The 23,190-nt window shown below is 45.9% G+C and overlaps 1 protein-coding gene across 2 annotated transcripts in view; it reads right to left on the minus strand.

Annotated features, from left to right (window-relative positions):
- Positions 1 to 2,106: 2,106 nt before the first annotated feature.
- Positions 2,107 to 23,190, minus strand: part of ZC3H12B (zinc finger CCCH-type containing 12B) — a 164,273-nt gene continuing 143,189 nt past the window's right edge. For both annotated transcript variants that reach the window (XM_082264457.1, XM_082264456.1), the window contains exons 5-6: positions 19,033 to 19,139; positions 2,107 to 4,697 (exon numbers count right to left, since the gene is read on the minus strand). In XM_082264457.1, coding sequence (XP_082120583.1) covers positions 3,262 to 4,697; positions 19,033 to 19,139 — 1,543 coding nt within the window. In that variant the 3' untranslated portion in view covers positions 2,107 to 3,261. The remainder of the gene's footprint in view (positions 4,698 to 19,032; positions 19,140 to 23,190) is intronic.

Below are 23,190 nucleotides of genomic sequence, written 5' to 3' on the forward strand. Positions count from 1 at the left end.
TAGTAGAACCGTCTGATCTCCATTTTTACACAGGGGAAAATGACAGGTGGCTTTGTTTACATTAGCCGCCTGCCTTTCTCCCTTCCCGGCGAACGATCGCGAGTGACCGGCGGACATCGGGTCCGCCGGTCACACGCACTGACTTGTTAGGGAATGAGCCAGGGCGGGCACGCGCCTCAGAAGGCGCGCGCTCGCCCGCTATTGGCTCACAAGCCAGTGACAGGCTAGTGACGTACCGGTACGTCACTTTGCCTGGCCGGGGCTGACCACCGCAGTATATGTACTTGCGGCGGTCGGCAACCGGTTAAACAATAAATTGGAGGTTAGTTGTGACAGAAGAGCCATTCTGACAGGTTCACTTTAATGCTCAATTATAGTGTTGATAAGAGGTATGCAAATTCAAAGTGCATACACAAACAGTATAGTTGTACATCAACGTCACTTTCACTTCTCAATGAGCCTCATGATTGAAAGCATCTGAAAAAAAAAAAGGTTGCTTACCCACAATAGGTTTCTCAGTTCCCTTTTTGCTGTGTTTCACAGACATGAAAGGGAGATTACGTGCGGCTATAGGCAAGACAGTTTTAACAAACACTGACTCAGGAGGCTCAATATATGTACCACAGGTTCCCCTGTGAATAAAAATATGTAAAAGCCAATGTGGAGCAGCCGAAGACCCATTCTCAGAAAGCCAGAGAAAACCCTGACGGCAGCCTGACGTTCCGTTTTGTTTCACAGTAAGAAACATTTAGGCAGTTATCACCTTCTCATGAAGAAACAAAAAGGCCAATCAGCTTGGCTCTTCTAAGCTTTCATGAAAAAAACTGAAGTCACCTAAAGCCCAAAGCAGTGGCTATGGATCGGCTTCAAAACCTTAAAGTATTATACAATGGGGTTCATTAAAAAAATTATATAAGGGATAGTGCTAAAGGGTCAGCAACCTGAGTGCAGCAGAAGACCACCAAGAAAATGCCTGGTCTGGCAACGCTATTTGCAGTGTTCCCCCTTACACCTATGTACATAGACCAACAACAACCACAAAAAAGTGCAACAAATCCACTAGCAAGTAGTGAATAAAGTCTGCATCTCAAACACATCCAGTACCTGCTGGAAAGGAGCAGCAATGATAGTTACACCTTCTGTATCTCTAAATAGAGTAAGGTCATATACAGATACCAAATACAAGGTTGACTTGATTAACTGGTAGTAGTAGAAAAAAAATACTACACAAGTCAAATTAAGTGATTAAAAGAAAATCTCTCTTACTATTGGAGGAACGACACCACAAGAGCTGCACTCCCTTACTGTCAGGTAAAGGACTAGTAAACCTCATAAATAAGCTTAGGTTAAAGAGCTAGAAATAACATTTAAATATCATAAAAGCTTCTGTATCTGTATGAACCCAAGAGAAATCCAACACGTTGGCAACATGCTGTTAATCTCTTTAATTTTAGGCTAAAGAATGCCTACAAATGGTATTTTGTAACATCAAAGTGGTATAAAACCTATGCAAACACGTATTATTATGCAGCTTACTAATTCTTACATGATGGCTGCAATAGTATTCTTTTCTATGCTTTATTTCTTCTAATTCCATCTGGTAATCCAGCCAGTAAGTCTGTTTAAAAAAAAAACACAGGCTCTCTAGCAGAATACATGTTACAGGGATGAGACAAACTATTTACCACTGACAAGGGTGCTAAAAATGATCAACTTTTATTTATTGATCTCAAAATAAAAAACGCTGTTTGCTTTAACTGCAAATAAAGTATTAGCTGGAGTCTGGCATCAATTTGTTAGTGTATTTAAATCTGTTAGTCCATCTAACACTCCCCTCCACCCAGATTGACAATGCAGCTGTGTACCTGTGCTCCTTCACCCAGAGTGGGGGCACTAATACAGGAGGTGTGTTACTGGTTCGATCACCAGGTGAAAACAGAGGGGAAAATAAGCCTAAAAAAAAAAGAAAACGAATGCAGTCCCCATATCCGATGATTGGTGAGCTACAATATAGTACATTTGTGGTTTGGGTTTAATACCACTTTAAATTGTATTACTAGAGATAGATTAACTGTATCTGGGTAGTAAACAAATACCACTTATTAAATACATTATATATTTTCTACAAATGTTATCAAAAGCTCTTATCCATACCAGCATTTTAATTTATTAGCCTTTTTCCCCATCTGGGAAGTGGCAATAAATATCAATTCATGGGCAGGTAAAGCCAAACAACTAATAATGTGTTCAGAAATCAAAGTCTTAGGCTACATCTCCTCAGGAGCTGTATCAATGGTATACTATCAGAATGGGTTTTTCTTTTACGAAAAATGTCCAAGGTTTTCTTTTTGCCCACAAACGGACACATAGCTACATCAAAAAATATACAAACACATTTCTTCCTCTATTACAAAATACTACATGCATTTGGCCCACCATGAAATTTAAAGGCCTCCTTTGAATTTTGGGCACCAAAAGCACAATTGTGATTAAGAGGCGCATGGCTATTACAAAATATTACTGAGGTACAACTGACCAGTGACCTGTCAAAAATTGTGCAAAAAAACAAAGACAAAAACAAAACTAAAGTTCTGTTGTGCAAATATAAAATCGGTAGTACAGCTAAATATTGCAACATGTTCATGTATCTTTGAACTCTGAGAGATACACAAAGATCTGAGTGTTCAGCAATACATTTCACTGTGCAATAGAAAACCTCCTTTTAAGCAAAGACAGAAGTTTTGTTGAACAATAGAGAAAAGGAAATAGCTATATACAAGGTTGTACTGATTGAAACTGCAAATACACATGTAAGCATGCAATATAATTGCTAACAATATGAACAGGTGTTTTTTGTGAACAGCTGAACTTAACATGATGCAAGCAACTTATGTGCTTTGATGATGTGCTGGGATCTCCAGCATTGGAGAGATTGACTGACCCTTCCATCCTCTTTATTAAGAATAGGAATCAGTGACTTAGCCTTCCAAGAAATTGAGGTTTTACCTGTCAATCAGGTCTAGCAGGGATAAATATATCTATACAGTAAAATATGCACTCCTTTGGGAATGCTGTAAAGATCAGAACGTTTACGTTAAAAAAATAAATAAAAGTTTATCGTCTTTGTAAAGTTTAAGATGTGGCAAGAAAGAAAAACTGGTCGATAGGTCATCTGAGAAAGCTAAATGAGAAAAACACTGCCAGGTTTTATTTAGGCAACTTGATCAATAGATACTATTGTCCAGGCATTAAGGGATAATTTTAACAGTGCTGATGACCTGATCGTAACCTTGATACAATAATCGCTGCAAGCTGCTGGGCATCAGTCATGTGTGGGTTCTTCTCCATGACAGAGAGTACCACCGCTGGAGGAAAGATGTTACATAGGTTTTTGTAGGTCTGATACTGATGCTCTGGAATGATGTGTTGCTCTCTATGCTCACTAGCCATAACTGGCCAGTGAGGAGATCTCCAGAGCTGTTCCATCTTCTCAGGCATGCTTCTTACCATGACTGGTTCATAGCATGGCTGCATGAGACTATTACTAAGTGGGTATGAGTGGTAATTATAGGAGTCAGTGGGGCAAGGTAAAGGGTCCCAGCTAGCATGCTGTTCACGGCACAGTGGAGGTCGTCTTTGCCGCATGGGGTTACTCTCATAAAGACGAGAGTCTGATATGCTATCCATTCTAGTCATGACCAGTGCCCTCCCAGGCTGAGCATTAGCAGAAGGGTGCATATTCTCTGGTGCTGGGTAATTTCCAGGAGAGCTGGACCTTGCTCCAACAAGTGGATGTTGCATATGCAAAGCCAGATGTGAGGAGGACTGCTTTCGGGAATTTTGCATGGGCTCCTCCTGACCATAGCTCTGAACTCGGGTTAAAGCTTCATGGTAGCCATGTGCAAATGGCTGTAGCCTATTATGTGGAGGTGGCCTTTGGGGTTTGATAGTGTCTTCAGGTCCAGGATCAGAGATGCCCAAATATAGGTCACTATATGAGGAGTAGGAGTCATTGCTGGTGTGACTCATGCAGCTATCTGGACATGGGCTGGAGTTCCTTGAAAATGCTGCTCGGTCCTGCTCTGTGCTGTAGTATTCAGAACTGTGCATACTGCTTATGCTCAAATTAGAGAAATCACTAAGCATTGAGTAATAACCGTGGTCTCCCAGAGAGTCATATTTTGGATACTCCTCAGTGTAACTGACAGAATTGCCATGGCTGTTAGTGACCAGTATTGGTGGATAGTGAACGCTTGTCATGTGCTCCAAAGAGGATTTCTGGTGGGAGAACTGTGATGATCCTGGCACAGGGCTGCTTGCTGAACGTGTATTCAAAGCGCTGACAGCATGACTCTTGGGAGGTGGAAGAGTTGGTACGCTCAAGGCAGATACAAGTGATGGCACAGAGTTGGCCTCTGATTTGCGGGCTGTTGAAAGCCTCTGTTCTGGCTCTACAACTGCAGAACGAATACTAGGATCAGACTGTCTTTTGGGAGCAATTCTCTTTACTTCCATGGGTCCATCACCCTTGGAATTAGATGGCCCAGTCCCACATTTTACCAATGCACCTTCACTCATTGTCTTGACGGCTGACAGTTTTGCACTTATTCGGAGTTCATCAGCTACTGATCGCAGAGGCTGGTTTGCTCTCTCAGGGTGGTAGTATTTGCATTTGTGTCCATACGTGCATTTCTTCCCTAAAATAAATGAAGGGCATTACCAAGAGGCACAATGTTAAAATAGCATTTGTTTGGATTCTGTTCTATTACTGTTATATATCAACTGTAGCATATACTATTGTATACTAGTAGTGAGTAAAGTAATTAGTGTAAGGTATATCATTAGTGCTTTCAATAACACACTGTATTCACTGGTCATTTATTACATGAAAAATCAATGTATCATTTTTGTGATGCCTCCATTACTTAAAGGTAGCAGTCATGGGTAAAAATATTGAGCTGCCTTTGCATATCTGTCTGTCTCTGGCTTCAACACTTTGGTCTAGGCAAACAGGCGATAAGTGAACTCCTGACCTACTCATAAAGCACAGAATCAGCATGACAGCCATAGAACTATTATTTTAAGAAGCAATGATAGCCCCAATTTTTCCCTCATGACCAGTTTTCTTTAAGAAAATATTGTGGTTTTAGTTGAGGGCTGGCCATCTTGAGTGACAAGCTTCAAGTTTTAAAGGTGCCTGCATTTTAAGTGAAAAAAAAAAACAAAACAAAAAAAACAACTTGCAGGCAACAGGAAGTTTTTTTTTTATTGCAAAACTGATATACGATGCTTCTATAAAACTGTATTACCTTCTTGCTTGCATGTTTTCTGTGGAATGTACACAGTGCTGCACAAGTGCACATTATCGCCATACCTCTGTGTCGGGATAATTGGACACACACATCTGTAGGAGTTATGACATTCTGGACTAAAATGCCAAACCTGGTGGAAAACTGGTCAAAGATGTTAGCACCAGTGAGGGAGCTCGCAGACATCCCATCATTGCAGTAAAGGCAATTTAAATTGCACTTTTCACAGTTCCCTTAGCAGTGTTACAAAGAAAAAAATACAGCATAGCCTCTAATAGTAACTTTCAGTTCACAGCTATGTGCTACAGTAGCTCTTCTGCCACAATTCCCCAAGTTGGAGAACCAATGCCCAGTTTCCCTCAAGACAGATGATTTAGTAAATACTATGAGTTCAGGACATCAGGACCCTGTCCAGCCCAAGTGAGTTTAACCACAGTGCCCTTCACTCAAAGTGTACTATTGCAGAGATAGACACTGACACTCGTGTCAGTGCTGCTCTAAGCATCAGTGAACACCATCCAGCACAGACAAGAGGTAAAGAGAGGACCCCGTGGCCTCATGAATCCAGCCTGAACACTTCAGAAAAGGTTTACATATTAAACCATAAAAAGCATGAAGTTCTGCCAGTAGAGGCCATAAAGAGAAGGCAAGGGGGAGTTGCAAGGGCCAGAGATGGGCTACAAAAGGCATTCATAAACCTTTCTACCTGCGTATTGTGCATATTGTGTTTTTCACCTGCATAAGTTGTGCATTGTCTATCATGTAGCTTTATGGTGTCACTTGTTGGCCTGTATAGTAGAACAAATCTTGAGATTTCAATATCAGACGTTTCTGTGTTCGAACAAGGCATACAGTGCCTTGAAAAAGTATTCACCCCCCTTGACTTTTTACATTACAGCCTTAAGTTCAATGTTTTGTTAATCTAAATTTTATGTGATGGATCAGAACACAATAGTCTAAGTTGGTGAAGTGAAATGAGAAAAATATATACATAAAACTATTTTTAAGAAATAGAAAACAGAAAAATACCTAAAGGGAAGCTTGGACAATAGAAGAAAAAAAGACTAGCTGGTCAAAAGTGAGTAAAAGAGAGAAAGACTAAGCTAGCTAGAAGCAGGGTAGAAGGCTCTATAATGAGGAAAGGGCTGTGCTGCCAAATAACTATTCTTGTAATACATTTACAACTGACATAGCCCTTACAACATACTATCACAATGGAGAGACAACAGAAAAAACTTCCCAAGCCTAAAGGGATCCCAGGGAAAGCACTTAAAAAGTAATATGGAAGGGGAAAGTATATCAAGTGAGCAGGCCCAGATTGGCCAATCGGGAGCACCGGGACTTCTCCCGGTGGGCCGGTCGGTCCGGGGGCCGTTCCACTGGGTTGCCCGATTTAAAAATGGCGCCGTACGGTGCCAACATGTCACGGCGCATGCGCCGCCGCTCAGAAAAGGCCGTAGACGTTCGGCTATTCCCGAGAATAGCCGAACGTATACGAGCTTTCCCGAGTGGCGTCGCCAATTTTAAATCGATGTAGCCTCAGGAACAGGTGAGACTCCTCAACTGCCTGCCATTATGCAGGGCTGCAGGCATACTACAAGAGATGCAGTGCTGCGGGCATGGTACACCTGTACCATGCCAGCAGCACTGCATCTCCTGTACCATGTCCGCAGCCCCGCATTCTCCAGTACCATGTCCGCAGCCCCGCATTCTCCTGTACCATGTCCGCAGCCCCGCATTCTCCTGTACCATGCCCACAGCCCCGCATTCTCCTGTACCATGTCCACAGCACTGCATTCTCCTGTACCATGTCCGTAGCCCCGCATTCTCCTGTACCATGTCTGCAGCACTGCATTCTCCTGTACCATGACCACAGCCCTGCATTCTCCTGTACCATGTCCGCAGCCCCGCATTCTCCTGTACCATGTCCGCAGCACTGCATCTCCTGTACCATGTCTGCAGCCCCGCATTCTCCTGTACCATGTCCGCAGCACTGCATTCTCCTGTACCATGACCACAGCCCTGCATTCTCCTGTACCATGTCCGCAGCACTGCATTCTCCTGTACTATGTCCGCAGCCATTGCAAACATATTCTAGGGGTTTTAATTTACATTATTTTAATATAGTCAGTCGTGAACTAAAGTGGGCCGGTCTAAGGCATGAAACTCCAGGGCTGAAAATAGTCCCACTCCGGCCCTGCAAGTGAGCAAACCCTTCCGCAAGGGGATAGGCAGGGATGAGAGGACCCACTATACAAGGTTAACACAGCACGCACCACCCCATCAACAGGCAGAGACTGAGTATCAAGAACTTCTTGACCCAAAGGGATCATCTGGAGGTCGTTGCTTGAGAGTCTACACACCCCGACACAGAAAAGGTGCCAGTGATGGATGAGAACTTCCAAAGAGAAGGGAATAGAAAAGAAAATTCTATATACCCCACGCATTTCAAAGGAAAAAGGCACACATTTTTGGGCGGGTAAACAGAAGGTCCACTGGAATGCTTGTACCTTTAGGTGATTGGACAAGCTTTTGAGGACAAGCTCCTGAATCCCCACCCCATAACCTTAACCCATTGCCTGAGTCTTCAGCTTTGTAGCAAGCAATGCATAGTAACCAAGGAGCAGAAGGGAGGGTGGACTGTGTCTTGTGCTGTACTCCAAGATATTGAATGTATACATGTATAAAGTATTCATGCATGTCCCCGAAAAGTGATTGAAAAGGGTGGGCAACAAGTAGGCAAACAGAACCATGGCAACAGGCTGGACAACAAAAAAGGGTTAGCAGACTCATCAGAGTGCCAGTGAAAAAAAGATCCTCAAAGGACTAGAGGTCCACTTAGAATTTTGAAAAGGTAGGCACAGAGTGCCACGTAGTGACCTTACAAAGATTGGCTACAGAAGCCCAGTGCCAGAATGCCTAGGAAACTCACACTGACTTGGTGGAGTAAGCACAAAAAAAGCACAGGATGGGATTTATCTTTGAAAGTGAAGGCTATAGTGATCAGATTTCTTATTCATAGAATGTTGGTGGTCCTGGAAGCAAGTTGTCCCTTACGAGGTCCGGAGGACAGTAAAAATATGCAATCAGTTTTCCTGATCCAATTTGTTGCTTTGAGGAAGATACTTATGACTCTTGATTACGTCCAGGCAATGAACAATAATTTATTTTGGGTGCTTTGGAGTGGTAGGATAAGGATGGTAGTACTAGGCCTTTATTGAAGTGGAAGACTTCTTTTCTTTTGGGTTCAAAAGTGTGGATTCTGCAGGGCAGAGAGAACCAAGTTGAAATCCCAAGAAATCACAGGGTGCTGCAAGGGGATCTTGATGGGAGCTACTCCGTGAATAAAGGTTTTGAGAAGGGAGAGTGAGACCAGAGGTTTTTAAAAAGAGAAAAGGCCAAAATCCATCCTTTTCAGAGTGCTTAAGGCCAAATTCTGGTCAGGACCTGATGGCAAGAAGGCCAGCATGTGAGGCACAGAGCAATCTCTGAGAATGAAGTGCCTGTGTTGACACCGGGCAAAGAAGGACTTCGAAGTACGATGGTAGAGCTTTCTGGAAGTGGCTTTTCTTGCTTTAGCAAAGTAGGAATAAAATAATTTTTGTACTCACCGTAAAGTTCATTGACAGACAACTCCATATTCTGTACCATAGGGTTATGCTGCCCTCTGCAGGAGTAAGACTAGGCAGACAACACAAAAGCTTGGCTATGCCCGTGGTCCATCCTCAGCTGGCATAATCCCCCTCTAATCCCCTCTATGCTTAGAGATACTCAGTTTTGTATCAAGTAGTAACAGATGCATAAAACTCCTTAGAGGGGTGGGTGCTGTGGGTCAATGAACTCAGAGAAAAGAATTTTACAGTGAGTGCAAAAAAATTCTATTTTCTCTTTTGTTCATTGACAGACAGCTCCATATGCTGTACCATAGGGACGTCCCAAAGCAATGACCACTAGGTGGAAAAAAGTTTGACTACACCTATAGGACAGTCCAAGGAGGCATACTCCCACATAATGCATTAAGTTATCAGTTTTGTAACAAGCAGAAGAACAGAAGAAGTCAAGTCAAGGTCAGAAGAACATATAACCCAACTCCATAGAGGGGTGGGTGCTGTGTCCGTCAATGAACATCAGAGAAAAAGATTTTACGGTAAGACAAAAATCCAGTTTGCTTTCGTTCACTGATGGACACAGCTCCATATCTTTTTACCATTGGGATGTCCCAAAGCAGTGTCAATATGAGGGGTGGGAAGAACACAGCAATAAACATACTTCCCAAAGGCTAAACGTAGCCAACCAGGTAAAACAGCAGCTCAACCAAGAAACAACTGGAGAGCATCTGACAAAAAAATGACACCCTCAAAGACGACTTATCCTCTCCAACAGCGGCCCGCAAAACCTTGCGGCCAAAGGCAGCATCCGCAGATGCCAACACATCCACCATTTAAAATTTAATTAAAATCGTGCACGGACGACCAGGTGGCCATCTTGCAACCTGCACCACGGACGCCTGATGACAGAAGGCCCTAACCACCCTCGTAGAATGCGACTTAACAGGGAAAGGAGGAACCTGACCCTTAATGGAAAAAGGCCTGCAACATCTGCCTGATCGATCTGGAAATGGTCGCAGCAGATGCAGCCAGCCCCTAACTTGGTCCATCCGGGAACCTGATTCCGGAATGACTCAGTCACCCCCAAGAACACCCTGACTGCCTGAACCACATCCAAAAAAATGTAAGGCAATCTCTTTAGGTGGCTTAGGCCACAAGGGAGGCAACACAATGTCTTCATTTAAATGAAAACCAGAGACGACTTTAGGAAGGAATGACTGGCAGGGACGAAGCACCACTTTATCTCCGTGAACCACCAAGTAAGGTGAACAAGACAAAGCTGCCAGCCCACGACACCCTATGTGCAGAAGAAAAAAAGCCACCAAGAAGACTACCTTATGGGACAATGTAAATAGAGGAATCCTGCAAATATTTACTAACGGTGGTTACTGAAGAACAAACAGTTGAGATCCCACAAGGGCAATGGAGACGGCACTAGGGGAGCAAAGTGGCGAACCCCTTGAACAAGGGTGCGAACCAAAGAATGTGTAGCCAAAGGACGTTGAAAGAAAACCGCCAAGGCCGAACCTGGCTCTCGGTGGTACCCGAGGCCAGATGCTGATCAACACCTCATTGGAGAAAAACCAAAATCTGAGTCACCGAAAAGGAGTGGAGGTGAACCCAAAAGAGATTCACACCCGCAAAGTATGCTCCTGAAACACGATGATAAATCCTCCTAAAAGTAGATTTACTAGCTTGCAGCAGCGTGGGAATCACGGATTCAGACAACCCTCTATCCAGCAGCACCAGGCTTCCGACAGCCAAGCCATTAATGCAATGACTATAAGGCAAGAAGGAAGATTGGCCCATGAACCAACAGATCTCCTCTAAGAGGAAGTCTCCAAGGAGCATCGGTAACTAACCGTATTAGATCTGCGTACCAAGCACGGCAAGGCCAGTCTGGAGCCACTAGGATGGCTGTAATCCCTTCTGCCTCAATCCTATGCAGGAATCTTGGCAGAAGTTCTAGAAGAGAAAAGACATATAGCAGACAATACTGGCCCCAAAAGAGCCACCAGTGCATCTGTGACGTCGGCCAGAGGATCCAAAGACCGTGCCGCAAACCTAGGCACCTTCCTGTTGAGACGAGAGACCAGGACCACCTCAGGAGTTCCCTACCGGAGACACAACTGATAATACACCTCCGGAGGAAACGTTCAGTATATCGATCAGGATTCTGGATTCTTTCAGAGTCTAGAACCCCTGAGCACAAACTGTGCCAAAAAACGCCACCCCACTCGGACAGGCTGGCATCCATAGTGACCACCATCCAGTACAGGGGAAGGAAGATTTTTCCCTGTCGAAGCGCCACAGATTGAAGCCACCGAATCAGAGACCCTCTCGTACCCCGGCTCAACAAGATCAGATTGCCTAGAGACTGGATTCTTGCCCCACATGCCAAGAATCTCTCTTTGCAGAGGTCTTGTGAGGAACTGTGCAAACGGAACCACCTTGAAGGTAGACAACATCAGACCCAGCACCCACATGCCAGTGCTGAAAGACGACTGACTGCTGGACAACAGGAGCTGAATTCATCCTGCAGATTTTGGAGCTTGTCCCATGGGAGGAACACCCTGGCTGAGGCAGAGTTCACAGCAGACCCAGATAGTCTAACTAGGTGGACGGAACCAGAGCCAATACCTGGAAATTTTATTCCAAACCAAACTCCTGCAGAGTCCTCACAGTAATCTCCCGGTTGTCCTTTAGAGCAGTCGGGAGACTCTGCTCGCAGAAGATCATCCAGATACTCCAGTACCGCAATCCCCCACTGACGCAAAATGTCAACACCGGGGTCAACACTTTGTGAAGACCCGAGGAGCCAAGGCAAGACCTCTTGAGAATGCTCCTCACCCATGGCAAGCAGAGGAGGCGCGAATATGAAGGTAAGCGCCCTTGATATTGGTAGAGGCCAGAAGATTCCCCTGATGTAGGGATGCCACTACTGTACGAATAACCTCTATTCAGAACATCTGTACCCGCACAAGCGTTTCAGAGCTTTGAGGTCTTATATTGGACTCAGCTTGCCTTCCTTCCTGGGACCTGTAAACAGGTTTGAATAAGACCCATGAAAAAAAACCATTCAGATTCTGATACTGGATCAATCACCCCTTGTAGTAGCAAGTCTTGCATCGCCCCGAAGAGACCTTGCAGGCAGTTTGGGGATAAACGCAGGTAGGAAGGAAAAACCTCTCTGGAGGATAAGACTGAAACTGAACCGAAGCAGCTTGTGGACCCACCTGTCTTGAATCAGGGAGGTCCACGGGTTCAGGTGGAGCTGCCTAAATATTCAACAGAGACTCCTCAAGGGATACCATCTATCTAAATGCTTAGGCACCACCATATAGCATTTAGGACAACTCGCAACAATTTTGTCACAGTTGGCGCAAAAATCTTTGCCACTTTAGAGCATCTGCGGGCACCAAAGGAGTTGCATCCCCCATGTTTAAAATTTTCCACACCGCTACAATCAGTGCATCTACCAGCGGCTTTCATGCGCATGTGTGGCAAAAGAGGAATCATCCTCACTATCAGAGTACTCGAAGTGCGTGGACGCAGATACAGTAAGGTCGCTATATACTAAGCTCCCCCTGAAAACATAACAAGCAGGGGAGGCCGCTGACCTCAGTCCCCCAAGGAGAAGCTGGTCAAAGGTCCACAAAAAGAGCACCTATTAGACTCTGCAAAAAAGCAAGAGGGTCGCCCTCCATGACATGGACATGCAGGCAGAGTACCCTCGCCCACACAATAATGGCTTCTACACTGTCACTAAAATTGAAGCACCCCCATGGCGCCACCTGGTTCAAGGGAGGCGCCAGGCTAGCCATATGGCTCAGCAGGTTGCGCCTGAATTTCAGTGGAGGCCCAGCCGCATTTGCCCAGATTCACAGTCTGGCAGATGCCCAGGGAGAAAGTTGGGGGCTTCAGCTAAAATGCACTGAGGTCGCCCCCCAACAGCAGCGCCCAAGCAGCCGCGTGGCCAAGAAGAGCACAGGCCACGACCCAGTAGGCCACAAACTGCGGCCTGAATTTTGAGGGCGCCCAGCAGCCAGGATGCGAGCCCCAGCGGAGCCGACCACCCAGAGCAGCAGGGGGAAAGGCAGATGTCAGTCAGCAGCTCTGTCAGCTTTAGCAGTTTAGACAATATGGATATGAACAGAAGAGAAAAATTTGATTTTTGACTTACTGTAAAACCCATTTCTCTGATGTTCAATGACGGACACATCTCCTGATATTCTTAACCATTGGGTTATACTGCCCCCTACAGGAGTAGGACTCTAGGCAGAAAAAAAAAGTCTGGCTATGCCTATGGGCAGTCCCAGGGGGTATACTCCCTCTCTCTGCTATAGATACTCAGTTTTGTTACAAGCAGTGTCAGAGAAAATACAACTCCGCAGAGAAGTGGGTGCTGTGTCTGTCAATGACCGTAGAGCAGATGAACCTTGCTTCCCTTTATCCTGGCTACACTGGATAAAGGAGCACCAAAGCTCTGTGTGAGCTTTGCGAATGCTTGGAAACACATTGTGTTCCCCTGCTCCATGACGACGTCACACGCCAGCCGGCGCTGCGTTCCAACCAGTGGCCCGCATAGCTGAGATCCTGAACTTTTTCATCTCCTTTCCGGAAACAGCACGCCGGAGGAAGGCTCTCCATTTCACAGCTCGGATGCCTTTTTCTCCCCTCCGCTGAAGCAGTCTCACCACAGATGAGAATATCCTTTTATAGGAGTTTTTAATGTGCCATTTGCCCCATACCTATAAAAGAAACAGGAGAGCGCCCCTAAGTGCAATATTTTTCTTAAATGGATCCTTGAGTTGGCTTCACTCCAGAGGAGAAGCTTAGCCCTAGTGCGGATTATTTATTGACCATCTACAGCCTATCCATTCGACTCTTTGCGGACTTTAATTACGTTTTAATTTACTTTCTTTCATACAGCTCATTATTTGGTTTTACCTATGCGCCAACATTTTATGTCTATGTTTTTTTCTTCCAGGGTTGAGACCCCTTAAGCAGAATTTCTGTTGAGAACGCCTCCCCACACCCGACAGGCTGGCATCTGTGGAGACCACCGTCCAATACAAGGGGAGAAAGGATTTGCTCTGCTGGCGCGTCGGAGAACAAAGCCACCAGATCAGGGACCCTTTTGCACCCCGGCTCAACTGGATTTGGTTGTCCAGAGACTGCAGAGTCTTGTCCCATTTGATCATAATTTCCCTTGCAGGGACCTCATATGGAACCATGCAAACTGGACCCCCTCGAAGGTAGACACCATCAGGCTCAGCACTCGCATGCAAGTTCGGAGGAATGGACAGCAGGAGGCGAATTAAAGCCTGCAGTTTCTGGTGTTTGGAGGAAAAAGTACTCTGGCTAAGGCTGAGTCCAGAGTCAGACCCAGATAATCTAGTTTTGTGGAAGGAACCAGGGCAGGCTTCTGAAGATTCAGAATCCAGCCAAACTTCCTCAGGATCCTTATGGAGATCTCCAGGTTTTCCACCAGCGCAGTAGGAGACTCTGCTTGCAGAAGAAGGTCATCCAAGTAGCCCAGGACTGCGATCCCCTGCTGACGTAACAATGCTAGCACCGGGGTCAACACTTCCGTGAAGACCCGAAGAACAGAGGTGAGACCAAAGGGTAACGCCACAAACTGATAATGCTCCTCTCCCACGGCAACGCGGAGGAAGGATTGGTGACCGACACATATTGGAATGTGAAGGTAAGCATCCTTGATGTCTATGGAGGCAAGAAAATCCCCCTGATGCAGGGAAGCCACCACCATGCGAAGACTTAATTATGAACTTCTGAACCTGCACAAAGCGGTTCAGCACCGAGGTCCAGGATTGGATGCAGCTTGCCTTTCTTTCTGGGGACTGTAAAACCCCTGAAAACGTTCCGAATTTGAAACCGGGACAATCACCCCTCGAAATAAAAGGTCTCCCAAAGAGAGCCTGTAAGCGGACTGGGGACAGTCGCACGTTGGAAGGAAAGAACCTTTCTGGAGGGTAGGAACGAAACTCGATCTTGTAGCCGGTCCGTATGACTTTGTGGACCCACTTGTCTTGTACCCTTAAGGGCTTTGATCCCTTGTCAGTCGACCCTGAGGGATGAAAAAAAAAAACTTTTGAGCCGAGAAGGAGGGCCCATGTCTACAACAAAGGTCCTTGCCCTTAGTAGCCTGTGGAAGAAGGGTACTCTTCCCCCCCTGTGAGACATTTATTGATGTCATCCAGGGTAGCACCAAACAGGCGATCTCCTTAAACGGGAAAATCAGTCAAGGCCTTTTTTTTTTTTTAGAAGTCTGGTCCGTAGACCAGCATTTGAGCCAAAAGACACACAGAAGGACCATGGTCGAAACAGAGAGCCGAGCCACTAGGGAAGCCGCATCCAAAGAGGCATTACAGATAAACTGCAGCCCCTGGACGAGTTGGTCTGCCAGCTCAGCTAAGGCAGGGGCTTAGCCAGAAGCCATCGAAATGGGGGGGCTGTCTGCCAGAAGGAACGCTGTGACTCGGGCCGAGATCCGCTTGCTGGCCAGACTGGGGTGACCACTGGATCTAGATTATCCAGCCCGTCGCCCAGTCCGGCAGTTGATTGTAGAGCTCACAGGAAAAACCAGGAGGAAAAAAAAAAATCTATCAAACAGTAAAAACATTTTGCCAGGACCAGAGATCCCAGCAAGGAACAAGGTCCTTACTCCTGGCTAGGAAGAAAAAAAACCTATAGCAGAGATATTGAGTATACCCCCCTTGGACTGCTCCTTAGGCGTAGCCAGTCTTTTTTTCGGCCTAGTGTCCTACTCATGTAGGGGGCAGTATAACCCAATGGTTAACAATATCAGGAACTGTGTCTGTCAATGAACGAAAGAGGAAATTTCCTTTGTCAAAGTAGGCGATGGAACAAGATTCAGATGCAGAGACAGGTGTTAATATCTGGTATGGCTCCGGTGCAACTAAAGCATTGTTGCTCTGAGGTTGAGTGTGGAAGGACACACAGAGTAGTGTAAAATTATAGGGGGAGGCACCCAGGGGCGTGTCCTCACAAGCTTGCCAGTGTCCAATCACCTGAAAGCCTGTACTCCAGGGTCTATGAATATTCAGCCTGTGTCATGTGCTGTCCAATTAGGCTAAGAGCACAGTGGCCTCCATAATCCTCAAATGGAAGACGTTTGGGACGACCAGAACCCTTCCTAGAGCTGGCCGTCCGGCCAAACTGAGCTATCGGGGGAGAAGAGCCTTGGTGAGAGAGGTAAAGAAGAACCCAAAGATCACTGTGGCTGAGCTCCAGAGATGCAGTCAGGAGATGGGAGAAAGTTTTAGAAAGTCAACCATCACTGCAGCCCTCCACCAGTCGGGGCTTTATGGCAGAGTGGCCCGACGGAAGCCTCTCCTCTGTGTAAGACACATGAAAGCCCACATGGAGTTTGCTAAAAAAACACCTGAAGGACTCCAAGATGGTGAGAAAATGGATTTTTTGTAAGATCTTACCGTAAAATCCTTTTCTCTTAAGCTCATTGACAGACGTAGTCTTCTTGATTCTCAAGAGCTGGGTTATGTTGTCTCCGCAGGAGTAGGACTAGGCAGAAAGACAAAACGTTCTGGCTCCACCTTAGGGGCAGTCCCTGAGGGTATATCCTCCCTCTCTCTGCTACAGGGAATCAGTTCTGTTTTAAAGCAGTACAGAGAATTTAACCCAACCCAACTCAATGATAGAGGGGCGGGTACTACGTCTGTCAATGAGCTTAAGAGAAAAGGATTTTACGGTAAGATCTTACAAAAAATCCATTTTTCTCTATCGCTCATTGACAGACGTAGTCTTCTTGATTCTCAAGAGCTGGGACATCCAGAAGCAGTGCCACAAATGAGGGGTGGGATTGACAAAATCAAATCCAATCTAGAAGGCCCAACCGGTGCCAAACTAGAAGTTTTAAAGGCTCATTATAAACAAAGAATGAGACTAAAAGAAAAATTTTCCAACGGAAAAAACCCTCAAGGTAGACCACTGGTCTCCTCAAATTGCGGCCTGCAAAACCTTGCGGCCAAACGAGGCATCAGACGATGCCATTACATCAACTTTATAATGTTTAGTAAAGGTATGCACCGACGACCAGGTAGCCGCCTTGCACACCTGGACCACTGACGCCTGATGGCGAAAGGCCCATGACGCACTAAGTGCCCGAGTGGAGTGCGCCTTAACAGGGAACGGGGGCTCCCGACCCTTAATAGAATAAGCCTGTACTACCGTCTGTCTGATCCATCTGGAAATGGTCGCGGCAGATGCAGGCAACCCCTTTTTGGGTCCATCTGGGATCACAAAAAGTGAATCCGTCTTGCGAAACGAGTCTGTCGTTTTCAAGTATACCCTGATCGCCCGGACCACATCCAAGGAGTGTAAAGCAAACTCCCGAGGATGACTGGGCTTAGGACACAGGGAAGGTAATACAATTTCTTCATTCAGATGAAATTCTGAAACCACTTTCGGTAGGAAGGATGGATTCGGACGAAGAACCACCTTATCTCTATGAACCACCAGATATGGTGAACGACAAGATAATGCGGCCAGTTCTGACACCCTGCGTGCAGAAGTAATAGCCACCAAGAAGGCCACCTTCTGCTCCTGACTAGACAGAAAAAAACTGATTCCCTGTAGCAGAGAGAGGGAGGATATACCCTCAGGGACTGCCCCTAAGGTGGAGCCAGAACGTTTTGTCTTTCTGCCTAGTCCTACTCCTGCGGAGACAACATAACCCAGCTCTTGAGAATCAAGAAAACTACGTCTGTCAATGAGCGATAGAGAAAATAAGATTCTCTGGTCTGATGAGACCAAAATAGAACTTTTTGGCCTTAATTCTAAGCGGTATGTGTGGAGAAAACCAGGCACTGCTCATCACCTGTCCAATACAGTCCCAACAGTGAAGCATGGTGGTGGCAGCATCATGCTGTGGGGGTGTTTTTCAGCTGCAGGGACAGGACGACTGGTTGCAATCGAGGGAAAGATGAATGCGGCCAAGTACAGGGATATCCTGGACAAAAACCTTCTCCAGAGTGCTCTGGACCTCAGACTGGGCCGAAGGTTTACCTTCCAACAAGACAATGACCCTAAGCACACAGCTAAAATAACGAAGGAGTGGCTTCACAACAAGTCAGTGACTGTTCTTGAATGGCCCAGCCAGGGCCCTGACTTAAACCCAATTGAGCATCTCTGGAGAGACCTAAAAATGGCTGTCCACCAACGTTTACCATCCAACCTGACAGAATTGGAGAGGATCTGCAAGGAGGAATGGCAGAGGATCCCCAAATCCAGGTGTGAAAGACTTGTTGCATCTTTCCCAAAAAGACATCAAAAGGGGGCTTCTACTAAATACTGAGGAAAGGGTCTGAATACTTAGGACCATGTGATATTTCAGTTTTTCTTTTTTAATAAATCTGCAACAATGTCAACAATTCTGTGTTTTTCTGTCAGTATGGGGTGCTATGTGTACATTCATGAGGAAGAAGAATGAACTTAAATGATTTTAGCAAATGGCTGCAATATAACAAAGAGTGAAAAATTTAAGGGGGTCTGAATACTTTCCGTACCCACTGTAGGTTAAAACAACCTTTTGGTAAACCTGAGTAATCTGCAGGTGGCACAAAAACAACCTCTCTAGGAGTAGACTGTGAGGACTCTAAAACTGGGTAGGAAAAGGTTAACAGCAGGATAGTGCTTCCTCCAAGCTGAATGGCAGGAGAAAGAGAGCAGAGCTCGCACAACACTTCACCTAACTGATAACACTTATGCTCCAGCCTCAACCCAGTTTATGGTGGCGGGAAGTTTAAAATGCATTAACACAATACAAACTGAGGCAAGCTCATGATGGCCCCAGAAAGCGCTCTGTGGCTAACAGTCACTGAGGTCTGAAAAGTACAACAATGCAGAGTTGGGGCCCCAAGGTCCTATTCCAGACTAGCCTTTACAATAAAATGGAAAAGTTTTGGATGAAATACAACCTTAAAACTTTTGGCTCATCCAACTCCTATATAAACTGCATCCAGGTTCTCAAATATAAGAAAGCATAAAACTCATGCTGTAAGTAAAAAAACAAAAAAAAAAAACACCATATACAGTTAGCATTGTCTGCTTACCATAGGGACATGGTTGCTTCTTATGCTCAGGAACAACAGGCTTTTTACGCAAGAAATTTTCTAGACTGGGGCCATGCCTTCCTAGTGGGTCATCTGGAGGCATAAACCTGGATATACAGCGGAAAAGATCAATAGTTAAAATTACATTTTAGAGAAGCCATCAATGGATATTAATGCAAAGTTTACTGTATGCTTTGTAAAGTGCATTTTAAAAGGAACCAAACATAGCCCGGCACACGGTGATGTGAAAATTGCAGTTTTTAATAGAGTGGTTCCGTTTTTTTCCCCATACTGAAGACGAGCCAGACACAGAAGACGATATTAGAGTTACGAATAGGAAAATTAGATATTTTGGTTTCCCTGTAAAATCCTTTTCTTGGGAGTACATCATGGGACACAGAGCATCTTAATACCTATTACAATAGGGTTATGCTGCCACCTTTAGGTGAATGGACACTAGCAAAAAAAACAAAGACAGGAAGTTCCTTCCTCGCATAAACCCTCCCAGTTAGGCAAGGCTTCAGTATTTGTAGCAAGCCAGGAGTCACAAAGGATGAGGGGTGAGGTCTCTGTGTCCTGTGATGTCTTCCAAGAAAAGGATTTTACAGGTAAACCAAAATAACTGGATTTTTTTCTTACCATAATATCCTATTCTCTGATGTTCATTGACGGACACAGCCTTATATCTTCTTTGACCGATAGGTTATGCTGCTCTCCTTAGGACACTAGGCGGAAAAGGGTTAACCATGCTTGACTAAGCCTATAGGGGGCTATACTCCCACTTCCTGCTATAGGATCTCAGTTTTGTAACAAGCAGTGTCGGAAGAATACATAACCCAACTCCACAGAGGGGTGCTGTGTCCGCCAATGAACATCAGAGAAAAAGATTTTACGGTAAGGCAAAAATCCAATTTTCTCTTTCATTTATTGATGGACACAGCTTCATATCTTCTTTGACCGATGGGATGTCCCAAAGCTGTGTCAGCATGAGGGGTGGGAAAAAAAAAAAAAAAAAAACCACAGCAATAAACATATTTCACAAAAAGGGCTAAACTTAGCCAACCAGGTAAACCAGGAGCTCAACCAGGAACAACTGGAGTTCCCCTACCAGAAAAAAAAACCCTTTAGGAGGCAGAAGTTTCTGCCACAGCGGCCTGCAAAACTTTGCTGTCAAACGCAGCATCTGCAGATGCAAAAATATCCACTTTGTAAAACTTGATGAATGTGTATACAGGCGACCAAGTGGCCACTTTGCAAACCTGGACCACTGACGCCTGATGACACAGGGCCCAGGAGGCACTGAGCGCCCTCATAGAATGCACCTTAACCGGAAAAGGAGGAACCTGACCCTTAATTGAATAGGCCTGTAAAACCATCTACCAGATCCATCTGGAAATGGTTGCAGCAGATGCAGCCTTCCCCTTACGGGGTCCATCCATAAGCACAAACCAGTAATCCGATTTGCGAATTGACTCAGTCGCGGTCAAGTACACGCTGATGGCCTGGACCACATCCAAGGAATGCAAGCCAATTTCTTTTGGATGTTTTTGCTTAGGACACAACGAAGGCAACACAATGTCTTCATCTAAGTGGAACCCCGAAACGACCTTAGGAAAGAATGACTGACAGGGACGTAGCACCCTCTTGTTCCTGTAAACCACCAGGTAAAGCGACTGACAGGACAACACAGCCAGCTCAGAGACCCTGCTGCAGAAGTAATAGCTACCAAGAAGGCCACTTTCTGTAGGAAGTCATAGGAATCACCGAATCCGAAAACCCCCTATCCGTCAATACCTGGCTTTCAATAGCCAGGCTGTTAAAGCCAGCAACCATAAAGCAGGATTGAAGATCATCCCTTGAGACAAAGATCTTCTCTGAGAGGAAGCCGCCAAGGGGCATCGGCTACCAGTCCCGCGTACCAAGCCCGACGAAGGCCAGTCTGAGGCCACCAGAATCACGCATCCCTTCTGCCTTGATTCTGCGCAAAAGTCTGGGAAGAAGCTGTAGTGGAGGAAAGCCATAAATTAGACGATACTGGCCCCAAGGGACCACCAGAGTGTCTGTGGCGTCTGCCAGAGGGTCTCGACACCTTGACACAAAAAAGGCTAATAGGTGCACATCGGGGGGTCCCCCACCGGATACAGTTTTTGAAACCCTTCTGGGTTAAGGGACCATTCGCCCCGGCCTGGAGTGCCTGTCGACTAAGGTAGTCCGCCTGCCAATTTTCCACCCCTCGAATGTGCACAGTAGAGGGGGGTGGAACAAAGCGTTCTGCCCACCTTAGAATGCCAGCCACTTCTTTGGCTACTAGGGCACTTTTGGTGCCCCCTTGGCGATTGACATATGCCACAGCCATGGTGTTGTCGGATTGAATCCTTACTGGACATCCCTGTAGATGATCCATCCACTGGGATAGGCAAATCCTGATCGCCCGAATTTCCAGGATGTTGATCGGCAGACTGGACAACCCCCTTCCCCCCCCCCCCCCCCCGAGACCAGGTCCCCTGGGCTGATTCTGTGCCCAAGACACCTCCCCACCCGGACAGGCTGGCATCTGTGGAAACCACCGTCCACTACAGGGGAAGCCCGCCTTAGACTTACCAACCAAGAGTCTCTTGGAACCTCCCGAGAAGGAACAGGAGGATTTAGAACCTTGGTCCTGCGACCCTGCGGGATGAAAGGGCTGCTTGTTGGCCAAAAAGACAGGACCGTGTTTGCAGAGAGACTCTGTTATTTGTAACCTGCAGAAGCAGGGTGCTCCTGCCTCCCTAGAGACCTTTTATGATCTCTTCCGTGGTTTATCCCCATCCGGGGAAGGCAGAGAGGCGTTTGTCGGACATTTCTTGGGATCACTTCCACAGGCAGCAAACTCTGCTGTGGTTATCTACTGATTTTTCTACTGGGTAGCCCTGCCCCATATGAGTTCTCAAGGAACAATTGTATTGTTTGGACTTATCCTGACCCTGATAAACAAGTACAGGTGGTTAGTATTAAGGACACGATTTATACCTCTTTCAATTGTCTTCAAGTTGTTCCTGGCCTCTGACTCCACCTTCCCTGTTGAAATACTGAGGCTCTGCTATATACAGAGTACTGAATTATTGGCTCCACAAGAGGCTTTCCAGGTGAAACATGTCGAGCAACCTGGCTTTATGAATATTCTGTATATTTATCATCACATCAACCGATCTCAATGGACGGCAGTACACACATCTGTCATCTTGTGTGAGATCCTGTGGATGTGAAGTATCTCAAAATACCGCAATTAGTATTGTTTGTGTGTGTGTGTTTATACTTTATCACTGTATTATGGAGGCTACATATTCTGACGACTTTCTTGAGGCGAGTCATTTATGTTTGTGATGTATTTTTAGTAATGTATCAAAATTGTTATATTTAATATAGTCAGTGCCTTTAAAGTCCATGTTTCTCCAACAACCTATTTCTAGTCTTCCATGGAAGCTCCAAACAAGTGGTCCCCCACAAAGGGGAGATCCGTCAGCCCCTTTTTGAAGGCCTGGTCCGCAGACCAGCATTTCAACCAGATCATGCGGCCCAGAGTCACTGCTGTCACCGACACCCTGCACGCTAAAGGGGCCGCACCCAGGGAGGCATCACAAATATACGGTAACCCCTGTATCAACTGGTCCACCAGCTCCGCCAGTTTATGAGGATGCTGACCCCCTTTCAAATCCTGGCGTAAAAGCTTTGCCCATTCTGTCAAGCTCCGGGAAACCAAGGTTATGGCAAACACCGGCCTCAAGATTGAACCTGCCACAGTAGAGATGGCGAACCAGAGATTCAGCCTTCCTATCTGCAGGGTCTTTAAAGGATGGAGCAAACTCCACTGGTAGTAACGTGACTTTATTTAACCTAGAAACCTGAGAGTCCACCACCGGTGGCACTGTCAGTTTCTTTAAGAAACGCTTAGGTATCCCAACTATGCGTTTCAGGGACCCCCACTGACTAGGGACAATCTCGTCGAATAGGCAGGAAAGGGGAACACCTTAGTCACCTTGGATGGTCTGCAGGTGCCAAATTGCACCGGCGCAGCATTAACTGTGTAATCCATTTTTAACCGCTTAAAGACCAGCCACCGCAGATATACTGAGGCAGGCTGGCTCTCCTGTGCAAGCGGGTCTCGGGCGTGCGCTGGCA

Source organism: Pelophylax lessonae (genome assembly GCF_965119305.1).
Source record: "Pelophylax lessonae genome assembly, chromosome: 7".
Lineage (NCBI taxonomy): Eukaryota > Metazoa > Chordata > Amphibia > Anura > Ranidae > Pelophylax > Pelophylax lessonae.